Source organism: Amblyomma americanum, chromosome 7 (genome assembly GCF_052857255.1).
Source record: "Amblyomma americanum isolate KBUSLIRL-KWMA chromosome 7, ASM5285725v1, whole genome shotgun sequence".
Lineage (NCBI taxonomy): Eukaryota > Metazoa > Arthropoda > Arachnida > Ixodida > Ixodidae > Amblyomma > Amblyomma americanum.
Window position 1 is genome coordinate 140,468,727 of NC_135503.1, and position 10,873 is coordinate 140,479,599.

General features: G+C 49.0%; 1 protein-coding gene across 1 annotated transcript; it reads left to right on the top strand.

Moving 5' to 3' along the window:
- Positions 1–2,470: 2,470 nt before the first annotated feature.
- Positions 2,471–6,214, top strand: LOC144098108 (uncharacterized). The gene is made up of 3 exons (XM_077630654.1): positions 2,471–2,792; positions 5,049–5,206; positions 5,432–6,214. Exons 1-3 carry the CDS (start codon positions 2,471–2,473, stop codon positions 6,212–6,214), a joined length of 1,263 nt encoding a protein of 420 aa, XP_077486780.1.
- Positions 6,215–10,873: the final 4,659 nt, after the last annotated feature.

The window sequence follows — 10,873 nt, forward strand, 5'->3', positions numbered from 1 at the left end:
ACACAGCCTTAGTGCTGACTGCACAGTTTTCATGTTCATGAAAAGATGTACTTATGTGAAGCCTTTGTGAATGCTTCGGGCTATAACCTCACGCCGTACTTTACTGATTCATGTTTTATCATGCGCAATTATAATGTCATGTGAATCAACAAATGACTAAACAAAAGCCTTAAAAATGCGGCAGTAGTTACACCAATTCAAAAGTCGCCACTTGCTTGCACTGTGACAAAATGATGAATGTCAACTACTGTACATAAACAGCAGAAAAATAACTTGGGAGGTAACTGAAGGCTATGAGCAATTGAACTGTACAAATGACTTTGTGCGGACATTTTTTCTGGTGAATCTTCCAACGCACTCATACCATTGCACGATTTTAACATAACGATATAATCATAGAATGCCTAGCAACGTCTCGGCACGGGCTTCTCATTATTTCACTTCTGCGCACGGTGCACTGGGAAAGGCAAAACCGACAGGCAAGACTTTCTCGTATGCTGACTGCGCGTTGACGAACCTTTCCACCACTGCCCTCGTAGTGCCGTGCGCTGCATTGTAGCGCCTCTTCCCAGGAGGGTCTGGCGTCCGGAATGGGGTCATCAGCCATGGCCTGCACGGGTACCCGCTGTCTCCCAACAGCAGGCCGGTGTACAATCCCCTGTCAAAGCGTTCGGCAAGGGTGCTGTTGGCAAGCACCCGCGCGTCGTGCGTTCCACCTGCTTACTTGGCGACGACGTCCAGGATCCGGCAGTTAGCGTCGACTACGAGCTGAACTTTGATGGAGTGGTAAAAATGCCGGTTGACGTACGCCTCCTCGTTCAGCCCGGGTACTTGGATCCTCACGTGCGCGCCGTCTATTGCGCCCACCACGCAGGGGAAGCCGCCCAGAGCGTAGAAGCTGCCCTGCAGCTCAGCCAGTTCGTTCGCCGACGGCCAGCTGGAAAATACAGAACACAAGTAACTGTTGTTCCATATCGATGTCATGCGGGATCACACTGTCACACTTGAGGGCACTTCCGAGCCTTCCTACACAAAAACTTCTAGCTCTAGCGCACAAATCCCACGGCACCGCAGGCGAAAAGTAGCCCACCGCTGGGAACAAGATAAACTGCGCAGTTGCTGCCCAAAACGCGATTTTCGCACCTCCGTCTTGCGATCGCAACGTTAACAATTTTATGCAGCGCGCAATAATGCTCTGTGCATGTGGTCATGTCACATCGTTTCTTTACACTGTGCGCTGCTTGTTCTCTTGCAACCAAAAGCGATGACTGCTATCGAGCGTTTCTTCCCTACTTTTCCGTGCCGCAATTTCCTTGCGAAGGCGACTGCCTGGCTAGGAAGCAGAGGCAGCCGCTGCACACGGCTTCGTAGAAGCAGGCTGCAGGGAGCCGTAACGCCCGCAATAAAGCTAGAAAAAATCGCGAAGGGTTAAAGCGAGGCTTACCGTATCCAAGCGGCGCTGTGGTGGACGACGGCAAGAGCAACTCGCCGAACGGTGCGGCTGGCAGTCGACTCGTGCACGTTGAGCGTATCTCCGGCCTTCATCAGAAAGCCGCCGGTGGCGAAGAACTTCAGCGCGACCAACACTTGCTGCTCAGCACTCAAAGCGTAGCTCCGGCAGATTGGATGCTCGAGGTCGTCGCGCAGCAGCTCAGCGAGGTACGCGATACCAGCGCGGCCAAACCGAAATCGCCTTCGAAGCTCGCCCTCGTCGAAAATTTCGAAAATGTTGGTCCGGTCCCGGAACACACGTTCACGACGCAACAGGCGCTCGGCGAGCATCTCGAGGCGGACCAAACGCAAGACAGACAAGTTGGATATGGCTGGAGAAGATTGAGACTACACTGCTCGACTGCAGCTTAAGTTCGAGCATTTTTCCAAACTTCATTCTAGTCTACTTTCTCTACGTTCTAGTCCTAGCAGTGTTTATACGTAAGTAACGCAGTGGCGACGTAGTGTGCAGAGTAAATGAGATGTCAGCCTGACTGGACGATGCGTTTTGATAGACTAGACATCGAGTTCACCCTTAGCACTTCTCCGAATGGTGGAAGCATTTTCCTATAAAAAATGTGAAAAGAAGCAGTAAAAAAGTAATGAAAAGAGGGATCTGGCCCTAGAAGTAACCCTTACTATTTAGCTTCCATCTATCAAGGAGCCATGTGTTCCTATTTAAGAAGGGTGGTTGGCCAACAGCAGTATAAAGGAGGTAGGTTCGCTAACAATGCCTGTATCAGTGTGCACCGTCAGTTACACGCGCGCACAAGACGGTCACTGCGCATGTCTCAGCTCAAGAGCTGGTGGTATAAATACCGGCGCACTTCGTTATAAAATTCATTCCCCGTTCCCACTTGCTTGCGTGCTATATGGTGTCAGAAGTGGGATACGGTTGCGTACCGTAGCTTGTATGGCAAACGTAGCATCGCAGTCTGAAACTGTCCCAGCAGGAACGACCGCAACAGTTGGAAAAGAAATGGCGTCATCGGTGCTTCCCCCACCGAAACCGCTGGACACAACGGGGGACGCTTTTTACAGCTGGACCGTCTGGAATAAAGAGTTCGACCTATATGCAACGGCCACGAAGCTGAGAGAGCAAGCAAAGGAGGTTCAAGCTGCCAGGTTCCTTGTGGCAATTGGCGAAGAGGCCAGGCGATTGTTCTACACTTTCACGTTTGGGAATGACGCCGACAAGCAGGACATCCAGATTGTCACGCAGAAGTTTGAGGACCACTTCAAGCCAACAACGAACCTGACATTCAACGAATTTCGCTTCGGCTCCAGGAACCAACAAGAGGGTGAGCCGTTCTACGATTGGCTCACAGAACATCGGACCCTAGCACAGCAGTGCGAGTTTGGCGCACTAGAAGACAGAATGCTGCGCAGCAGAATTATTCTTGGAATCAGGGACAAAATTTTGCAGCAGAGACTCGTGTTGGAACATCCGTCTTAAAGCAAAGCTGTCGAAATCTGCCGTGCTAGCGAACAGGGCAAAGAACGTTTCAATGAAATACAGGAAGCATATCCTGCCAGAATAGATGCAGTGAAATCAAAACCGAACGCTTGCTTTAGATGTGGTTTCGATGAACATAAAAGTGGAAACTGTCCCGCTCTGGTTAAACAATGCAACAAATGCGGAGGCCGCAACCATTTCGCGCGTGCATATCAAAAGCCATTGTCACGACCGCGCAACAAAGGACGAAGCGTGCGAGAAGTTCACCAAACACAGGGCGAAGAACTTTTTCTTCAAACGCTTGAAGTCTGTGCCGTAGATCAGGATGATCGCTGATCTTCAGGAGTCGTTATCGCAAGCATGTATGTAAGGTGCAAAATTGACACCGGTGCAAACTGCTGTGTAATGTCCGAGGCGATGCTAAGGCGTACAACATCCCAGCCTGCGCAGCTATGCTCCGCCACACTGCGCACGTTTTCCGGCCACAAAAGAATTGCTCCAAAAAAGATTAAGCTGCCCGTTAGCCACAAAGCACAAAGCACTGAAGCGGAATTTTATATCGTCAAGCCTGAGGACCCAGTGACACTGAGCGGCTGCGTTGCTGAACGTCTTGGACTGATAAGCCGCATAGGTTCAATTGATGCAGTCGGTTGTAGTGACACCCAGGGATTTGAAGACGTCTTTCTAGGCCTAGGAGAACTTAAGGGTGTCGCCTACCACATCCAGATGAAGCCCGGCGCTCAAGGCACCGTTAAACCCGCAAGAAGAGTCGCTCTTGCCCTTCGAGAACGCGTGAAAGCAGCTAGAGCTCCAAAGAATGGGAAGTGACGGAGTCATAGCAAAGGTAACTGAACCAACTTCGTGGGCAAGCCACGTGGTGGTGGTGGTCAAAAGGTGAAAAAGTACGCATATGCCTAGACCCATCAGATTTGAACAAGACATAGTACCGCGTCTGTCTGGAGCAAGGTACTTTTCTACCTTGGACGCGTCATCCGGGTTCTGGCAAGTGAAGTTGGACGAACCGTGCTCACTCATATGCACTACGAGCACCCCGTATGGCTGATATAGGGTTTTGCGGATGCCGTTCGGCACAGCGTCTGCTCCGGAAGTTTTTCAACGAGCAATGCACGGAGTAGTAGATGGGCTTGCTGGTGTAGCCGTTGTTATGGATTACATTGTAGTCTGGGGAAAAACTCGCGAGGAGCACGATAGCAACCGGTCAAAATTGCTCACACGGTGCAGAGAACACAACTTGAAGCTGAACAGAAAAAAGCGTCGCTTCTTGCAGCCCCGAGTACGCTACATGGGTCATGTACTCGCCAAAGAAGGACTCTGCCTGAGCCCTGACTGGGTGAACGACATCCCACAAGTACCATCACCGAAAAATCGTAAGGAGCTTCAAGTGTTTCTCGGCATGATGAACTTCGTGGCCTGTTTCGTGCCAAATATGTCCACTCTGTTTGCTCCTCTTAGAGAGCTTTTAAAGAAAGACGTAGCATGGATTTGGTCAGACCCACAGGAGAGTAGTTTTCAGCAGCTACGTGCCAGCCTCATGCAAGCGCCAGTCCTGGCATACTTTCAGCAATACCGACCTGTGGTATTATCCCTCGATGCTAGCCAATACGGTGTGGGGGCCGTGCTTTTGCAAAGCGGACAGCCTCTTGCTTACTCATCACGTTCGCTGACCGCAGCCCAACAGCGGTATGCGCAAATCGAAAAGGAGGCTTTAGCAATCGTCCATGGCTGTACAAAGTTTCAAGATTACTTATTTGGACAACCAGAAGTAACGGTCGTTCGGATCACAGACCACTAGAAATTACATTCAAAAAGCCTTTGTGTGAATGCCCGATACGCCTCCAACGCATGAGGCTAGTACTTCAAACGTTCCCAATAATCGTTAAGTACAAGCCAGGCAAAGAATTTCTCTTAGCTGACGCCCTCTCCCGTTTTCCGAGTAAAGTAGAACTGGTAGAAGAAACTGAGCAGTTTGAAGTCAATGTTGTTTCTTCCCTGCCGGTTGCCGACGAGCAGCTGCGAAGCATCCAGGAGGAAACCGGAAATGACTCACTTATGTCGCAGTTGCTTTGTTACTCCAGCACAGTACCGGATGCCCTGCGACCGTTTTGGGCCTACCGCGACGAACTGCATGTCGATAACGGCCTACTGCTTCGGAGCAACAAGCTGGTCATCTCGCCAGCAAAGCGCCCGGAAGTCCTCCACTTACTGCATGCGGCGCACGGGAGAGAAGAGAAAATGAAGGCAAGGGCCCGACAGGTGATGCTCTGGCGCAACATGAATTCTGCTATCCTGGAGATTGCACTTTCTTGCCCGAAATGCCAGAAATACAAAAACAGAATTCAAAGCTTCTAATGCTTAGTCATCCAGTGCCCAATTTACCTTGGCAGTCTGTTGGCATGGACTTGCTATACAACGGGGGCAACGAGTACTTGATTCTAGTAGATTTTTACTCGTTTTTTTTTCGAGATACGCAAGCTTTACCGCACAACAGCGCAAGCGGTTATCCAAGCATGTATGGAAGTTTTTGCAACACACGGGATACCTGCCAAGATATGCAGTGATAACGACCCCCCGTTCACCACCTCAAAGTACAGGTCATTCACATCTCATTTCCACGTCAACCATGTCACGTCCAGCCCCCACTATCCCCGTGGCAATGGCATGGCAGAGTGGGCCGTTCAAGAGGCAAAAAAGATGCTAAAAAAATTCTCGCTTGGCAAGTTTGAATTTTGCAGCGCACTGCTAGAATGGAGAAATTTATCGAGAGACGACCTTCTGCAGTCCCCAGCCGAAAGACTGATGGGCCGCCGCACCAGAACAAGGCTGCCAGTGCTGGACTGTCATCTGGAGCCGAAGACTATTCCCACCGAAACAGTCCGAAGCCGTCTAGCAGACATTAGGAACCGACAACAGAAGTGCTACAACAAGTCGACCAGACATATCCCGGATCCAGACACAGGGTCCACAGTGTCCGTCTATGGTGCTGTGCAGATAACTTGGGCCCCAGCAGTGGTTGTAGGTACTGGAGACACGCCACGATCCTACATAATGCATGCTGGCAGCGGACATTTGCGTCGCTCAAGAGAACGTCTAAGAACTACGATAGTAGAAATACAGGACCCTCCTTCAGAAACGGAACCACCTGGCGATACTTCGATTCAGCCGGTAATGCCTGAAGACGGCCTTCGTAGAAGCACTCGACAACGTAGGGAGCCACAACGGTTTCCTTTGCCGGAATGCCGAACATAACCTTCTTTTTTTTTCGGTGAAGAGAAGAGACGGTCACTGCGCATGTCTCAGCTCAAGAGCTGGTGGTATAAATACCTGCGCACTTCGTAATGAAATTCATTCTTCGTTCCCACATGCTTGCTTGCTACAATGCCAAAGGAATTCCAAGAAAACATACGGCAAGATCCAGCAAGGCAGTGGTTGCTTCTTCTAGGTCAAAGGAGACAGGCGCTTGAGTCGTCCGTGAACACACATTTCCGCACTGATCCAGACCTGCTCAATCCGTGAAGGAAGGATTGTTGAAAACACCACGTCTAACCGGTCCAGACTAGAGTGACTCTAGTCTAGACCGGTGTTCGCCGGAACCATGTTCTGCTACCCGCCGTTAGCCGCGTCGATTATTTTAGCAAGGCATGAAATTCTGCGAGTGTCCAGTGAAGATTTTTTCCCCGGGGTTTGTTCTGTGTAGTCTAAATTCCTTTTTCACACGTTCGCGGTGTTAGCGTATTCACTGTGTGTGTGAAAGTCACACTTTTCTTCTTTTTTAGTGACAGAAATGAAAGTCCCATTCCCCTTCTAGTGATAAAATCGGAAATGATTAGCAGGGCACGAAACAGCCACATCTCGCAAAAGGATGTGATTTTAAACACCAACATCATCGCAAAAATTTCATAAATATTCCTAGCGTCTGCCACTTTCTTGGTTCAGATAAAATGCTTCGCGTGCCTGTCAACTTGCATACTGAGCATGCACAATATGGCAGAATGTTTATTAGCCTAAGATTTACGTTACTTTTCTACAATCTTCAATATTTTTCGGCCCACTCATGATCCGTTAAATGCAGATTTGACCTTGGACTTCATTTTCGCGCAAATACTATTTATGGCGATCTTACTTTGCAGTCGAGCGGCGTAAAGATTGCGGTAATTTAGGTAAAATGGCGTTTCACGAGTGAAGTTGCAAAAACACTTTAGTGGCTGCGAAAATGTCCGGAGATTTCCTTTAGTACGTGTTATGCATTTTTTAGCAAGTTTGAGACCGAAAAATTAAAATTTCGCTCCTCGAATCGATGCACATGTCGCGGCTTTATTCGCAAGTAGACAACTTCAGGGGGTGCTGCGAAGTCTGGCAACATGGAGTGAGTGGAGGTCCACGCGCAGCTCGTCGCTAATGAATGTATGGGCGCTGCTTGCTTGTGCCGAAATTCTCGCTATTTTGTGGGGGGCTTATCGCGTCTTCGACGTTAAGCACTTCATTCTGACATCACCTGAGGGCATCAGAGACTATATCAGATCTAATGTGGGGCTACGGCGTGGCTCTCAATGCTCGCAAAATCGCGCTAAGAGACGAGCGTGTTTGCGGAGTCTGCCGTGGTGAAGGCGAAGTGTTCCTGTGTCGCCGGTGTCTGTGAAAACGGAAACGTGTTGGCACCGTCTTTATCCATTACTACAGGGAATGACCTTGGTGTCTGTTCGATTATTCAGCGGGACGACAACGCCGCGGTCACCGGAGCTGACTCCGGTCGTCGCGCTTTTTATCTGCCGCGTTAGGGTCCGCTAAATTCTTGGTAGCAGTCAGCTGTGGACACGTCGAGTCGGCGGCATGTTGTCTTCTGAGTTCAGAATGTGTAGCCATCTGTGTCGAGAAGGAGCTGCAAAATGAGTCGGGATGTGAGAGCGCAACGCCATCGCACAAAGACAAATCTACTTTCGAAGAGATTCGGACTTGTGCATGGACAGAGCGTTCACAGTTCATTTTCGCCGAAGTAGTCGGACAAAATTTTTGCGTGATCGATCGCTAGCAACTTGGCAGCAGATTTGTATGCACTTTCAATTTTTATTGACCATGAAAACACACAGGTTACATGCCCTGGTACATTGAGGAAACTAGCTGCATCCATAATTTTTTAAATGCAATTTCTGATAACTGAAGTGCTCCTTCGTTTACAGCTAACAGTTTTCACTGTTCTGATGTTTTTTTTTCAACAGTGCAGCTGAAAAGGCCTGTCAGCCATGCTCAGCTACTTCGCTGGAGGTGGCTATAGGCACCAAGCTGAAGAGCCCATGCAGAAGGCTGGAAGACATCCTGGAGCATATATGTGAAATATATAGCACACAAACAGTGGTAAAAGACCAAAAGAGTCTGTGACTCGCAACAGTGTCTAGGGTGGCTCAGATATCATAGTGGTCCCTTTCAGTGCAAGTACTGCGTATACATGTGCAGTCTGTGCAAGTATTAGGGCCCAAATCTCGTCAATTTCGGCGTAAAATTTAGTCAGCTGTAAGCTGATCAGTTCCTTCGAAGCTTCCACAATTCCTGCAACAGCAGCCACACTCAAGGTGCTCGTTTCGTGCGTAGCGACCAGGTGCAGCGATCTCAGTGAGCTGTGTTGCTTTAGAACTTCACAGAAAGGATGGCATTCTTGCTTTTTCCAGCATGGTAAGGTACAGGCACATGTCGTTGATGGACACGTTCCTTTCGAGTGTTGCCGGTATGGGCGACATGCGTTCTGGCTTTCACCAACTCGTGCCAACAAATAGGTTGACCACAAGCCGATGCAACTTGGCGCTTTTCTTTATCAGCTTTGCCAGCAGCTTGGCGTTATTCCTTGCACGGCTCGAGCAGAGAGCTTCAAAGGTGACCTCCTCGAGGTCCGGCAGGGAGAGCATTGCATTCAAAAGCTGCTCGTGACGCCAATCTGAGGAGCATGCCGCGCATAACTGTATGCTTTTTATGTTAGTGCATTTGACCACACCGTCGCAGAAAAGGCGCAAGTACGAGTGACTATCAAACAGGCCCCATTCTTCCACTCGGAGCGCGGTCACGCATCTGTGATCCAAAAGCAGCCAGTAGAAGACAAGCGAAGCGCGTTGTTTGCGCCAGCGGGGATTCTCCTCGTGCTTGGCGTAAGAGGAGGCGCCGGCGACGAGTTCTCCAGGGCTGTCCTCTTCCAGGAGCTGCGCGTTGATCGGGCCCAAGACTCGGTTCCATTGTTCCAGCTTCCGCTGCACCAGAGCAGCTTGCACCGCACCGCACCCCCTGGTTTACTCCTCGGCTCCGCAGTACTGTCTCAAGCTCCTGCAGTCTGGCATGCGCAATGCCGGTGGACCGGAAGAGCCTCGGACACACTTGTCTCACGTAGGCCGCGTGCCGATACATAGCGCTGTCTCCTGCAGCCATCGTAGCCTGCAAAGAAACAGAGAGTGTTCAAATCAGACTTTGTGACCCCACATGTTGTTCACGAATGTGCGATTTTTTACTTTTGGAGAGTGGATTATCAGGCGAGATTGACATGAAGCAGAGAAAACATCAGCAAAAGGCGAGCTGACACTGTATAGCGATAGGTGTGCACATTTTATGTCTCCGTATTTTAAACTAAGCTTTCCGGAAATTTATACAACAGGAAAACAATACAACAGTCTATTACATCGTCGTATAACGCTCATCATCATTACCATCATATATATTCATTCCTTGAAGACCCTGCAGAGTGCATTGAATAAGGAGGAGAGTGAAGAGCTCCGGCGTAAGAGTACAAAGAACACGATGAGAATGATGCTGTGGCACAGCACAAATCCGAATAAAGCAGTTTCAAAAATTTCAAATAAACAGAGGAAAAAGTGCAAATGAGTTGGTGAATTATACACTTATAATGTGAGGGCAGATCTACATAATTATAAAGTTCAAGTGACATAGTAATCGCTGTTTAAATTTGACAGGATCGCGTTCAATGAACTGCGAATAATAGCTATTTTATTCCAGAATTTCTATGGGTACAAGTGATTTATTAAAAGCAGGACCACCTGGGGATCATTAAAGTACACTGACATCGCACAGCACACGGGCGCCTACCAGTGGGAGGCAAAAGAGATAAAACGGCGCCCTCACTAGCGGCACAGCAAACGGATGGGTAGCATCGGCCACTCTGGGAAAGCGACCGCCAACGCGAGCGAGCCGGCTAAACATTTCGTTACCGTTTTACGTTGCCGTTTACTGTGCTACCTGTCGCCGGACTTTCCGGTTAGCGCGGCACACGCCAGAAGACGTTTTAGCGTACCGTCTCTCCCGTAACAAGTTACCGTAAGGCTAAAACGAGTGATGATGATGGCAGATGCGCAGCGTTTAATGAAAAAAAAAATACGGATGCATTGCAATCATTTATATGAAGTGAGACGCTACATGCACATTAATAATCTTTTTTTTTCTATATATAGAGACGTACTGGCTGCACTTCAGCTAACAGCCGGCTCAGCGGCTTTTCAAATGTGCCCGTGAAGCTGGACATCTTTGCCTACCCTGACATGTAGACAATTTCACTACGTAGACCTCAGTAAGCTTGCATACACAGTGCACGTTGCGTTGCGGACGCTGTAAAAAAGCACTACGACACCTGTTTGCCGTGCCGCATCGTCGCTTTGTGTGTTTGGACGTAAACACAGTGGCGCCATCTAGTGGCAATAAGTTAAAGCGCGCCAACTCAGGGCCGGAGAAACTTTTTATTTTCTGCAATTACTGATGAATATAGTAAGGAGAATTACCACTCTTTATTTCGAGGAAAAAAATCATGAAAGCATAGAAAAATGTTAAATCTGGCTCAAAACTGAAGAGCTAGCTGCAGTGTAGTCGTTGCTACTTGGCTATGTACACGACATATAGTTAGGCTTGACTGCTCAAATATCG

Coding starts and splice junctions, on each gene's coding strand:
- LOC144098108 (XM_077630654.1), top strand. CDS start 2,471: ATGGCGTCATCGGTGCTTCCCCCACCGAAACCGCTGGACACAACGGGG. Junction 2,793..5,048: donor CTCCAGGAACCAACAAGAGG/GTGAGCCGTTCT, acceptor ACTCCAGCACAG/TACCGGATGCCCTGCGACCG. Junction 5,207..5,431: donor GGAGAGAAGAGAAAATGAAG/GCAAGGGCCCGA, acceptor TTTTTTTTCGAG/ATACGCAAGCTTTACCGCAC.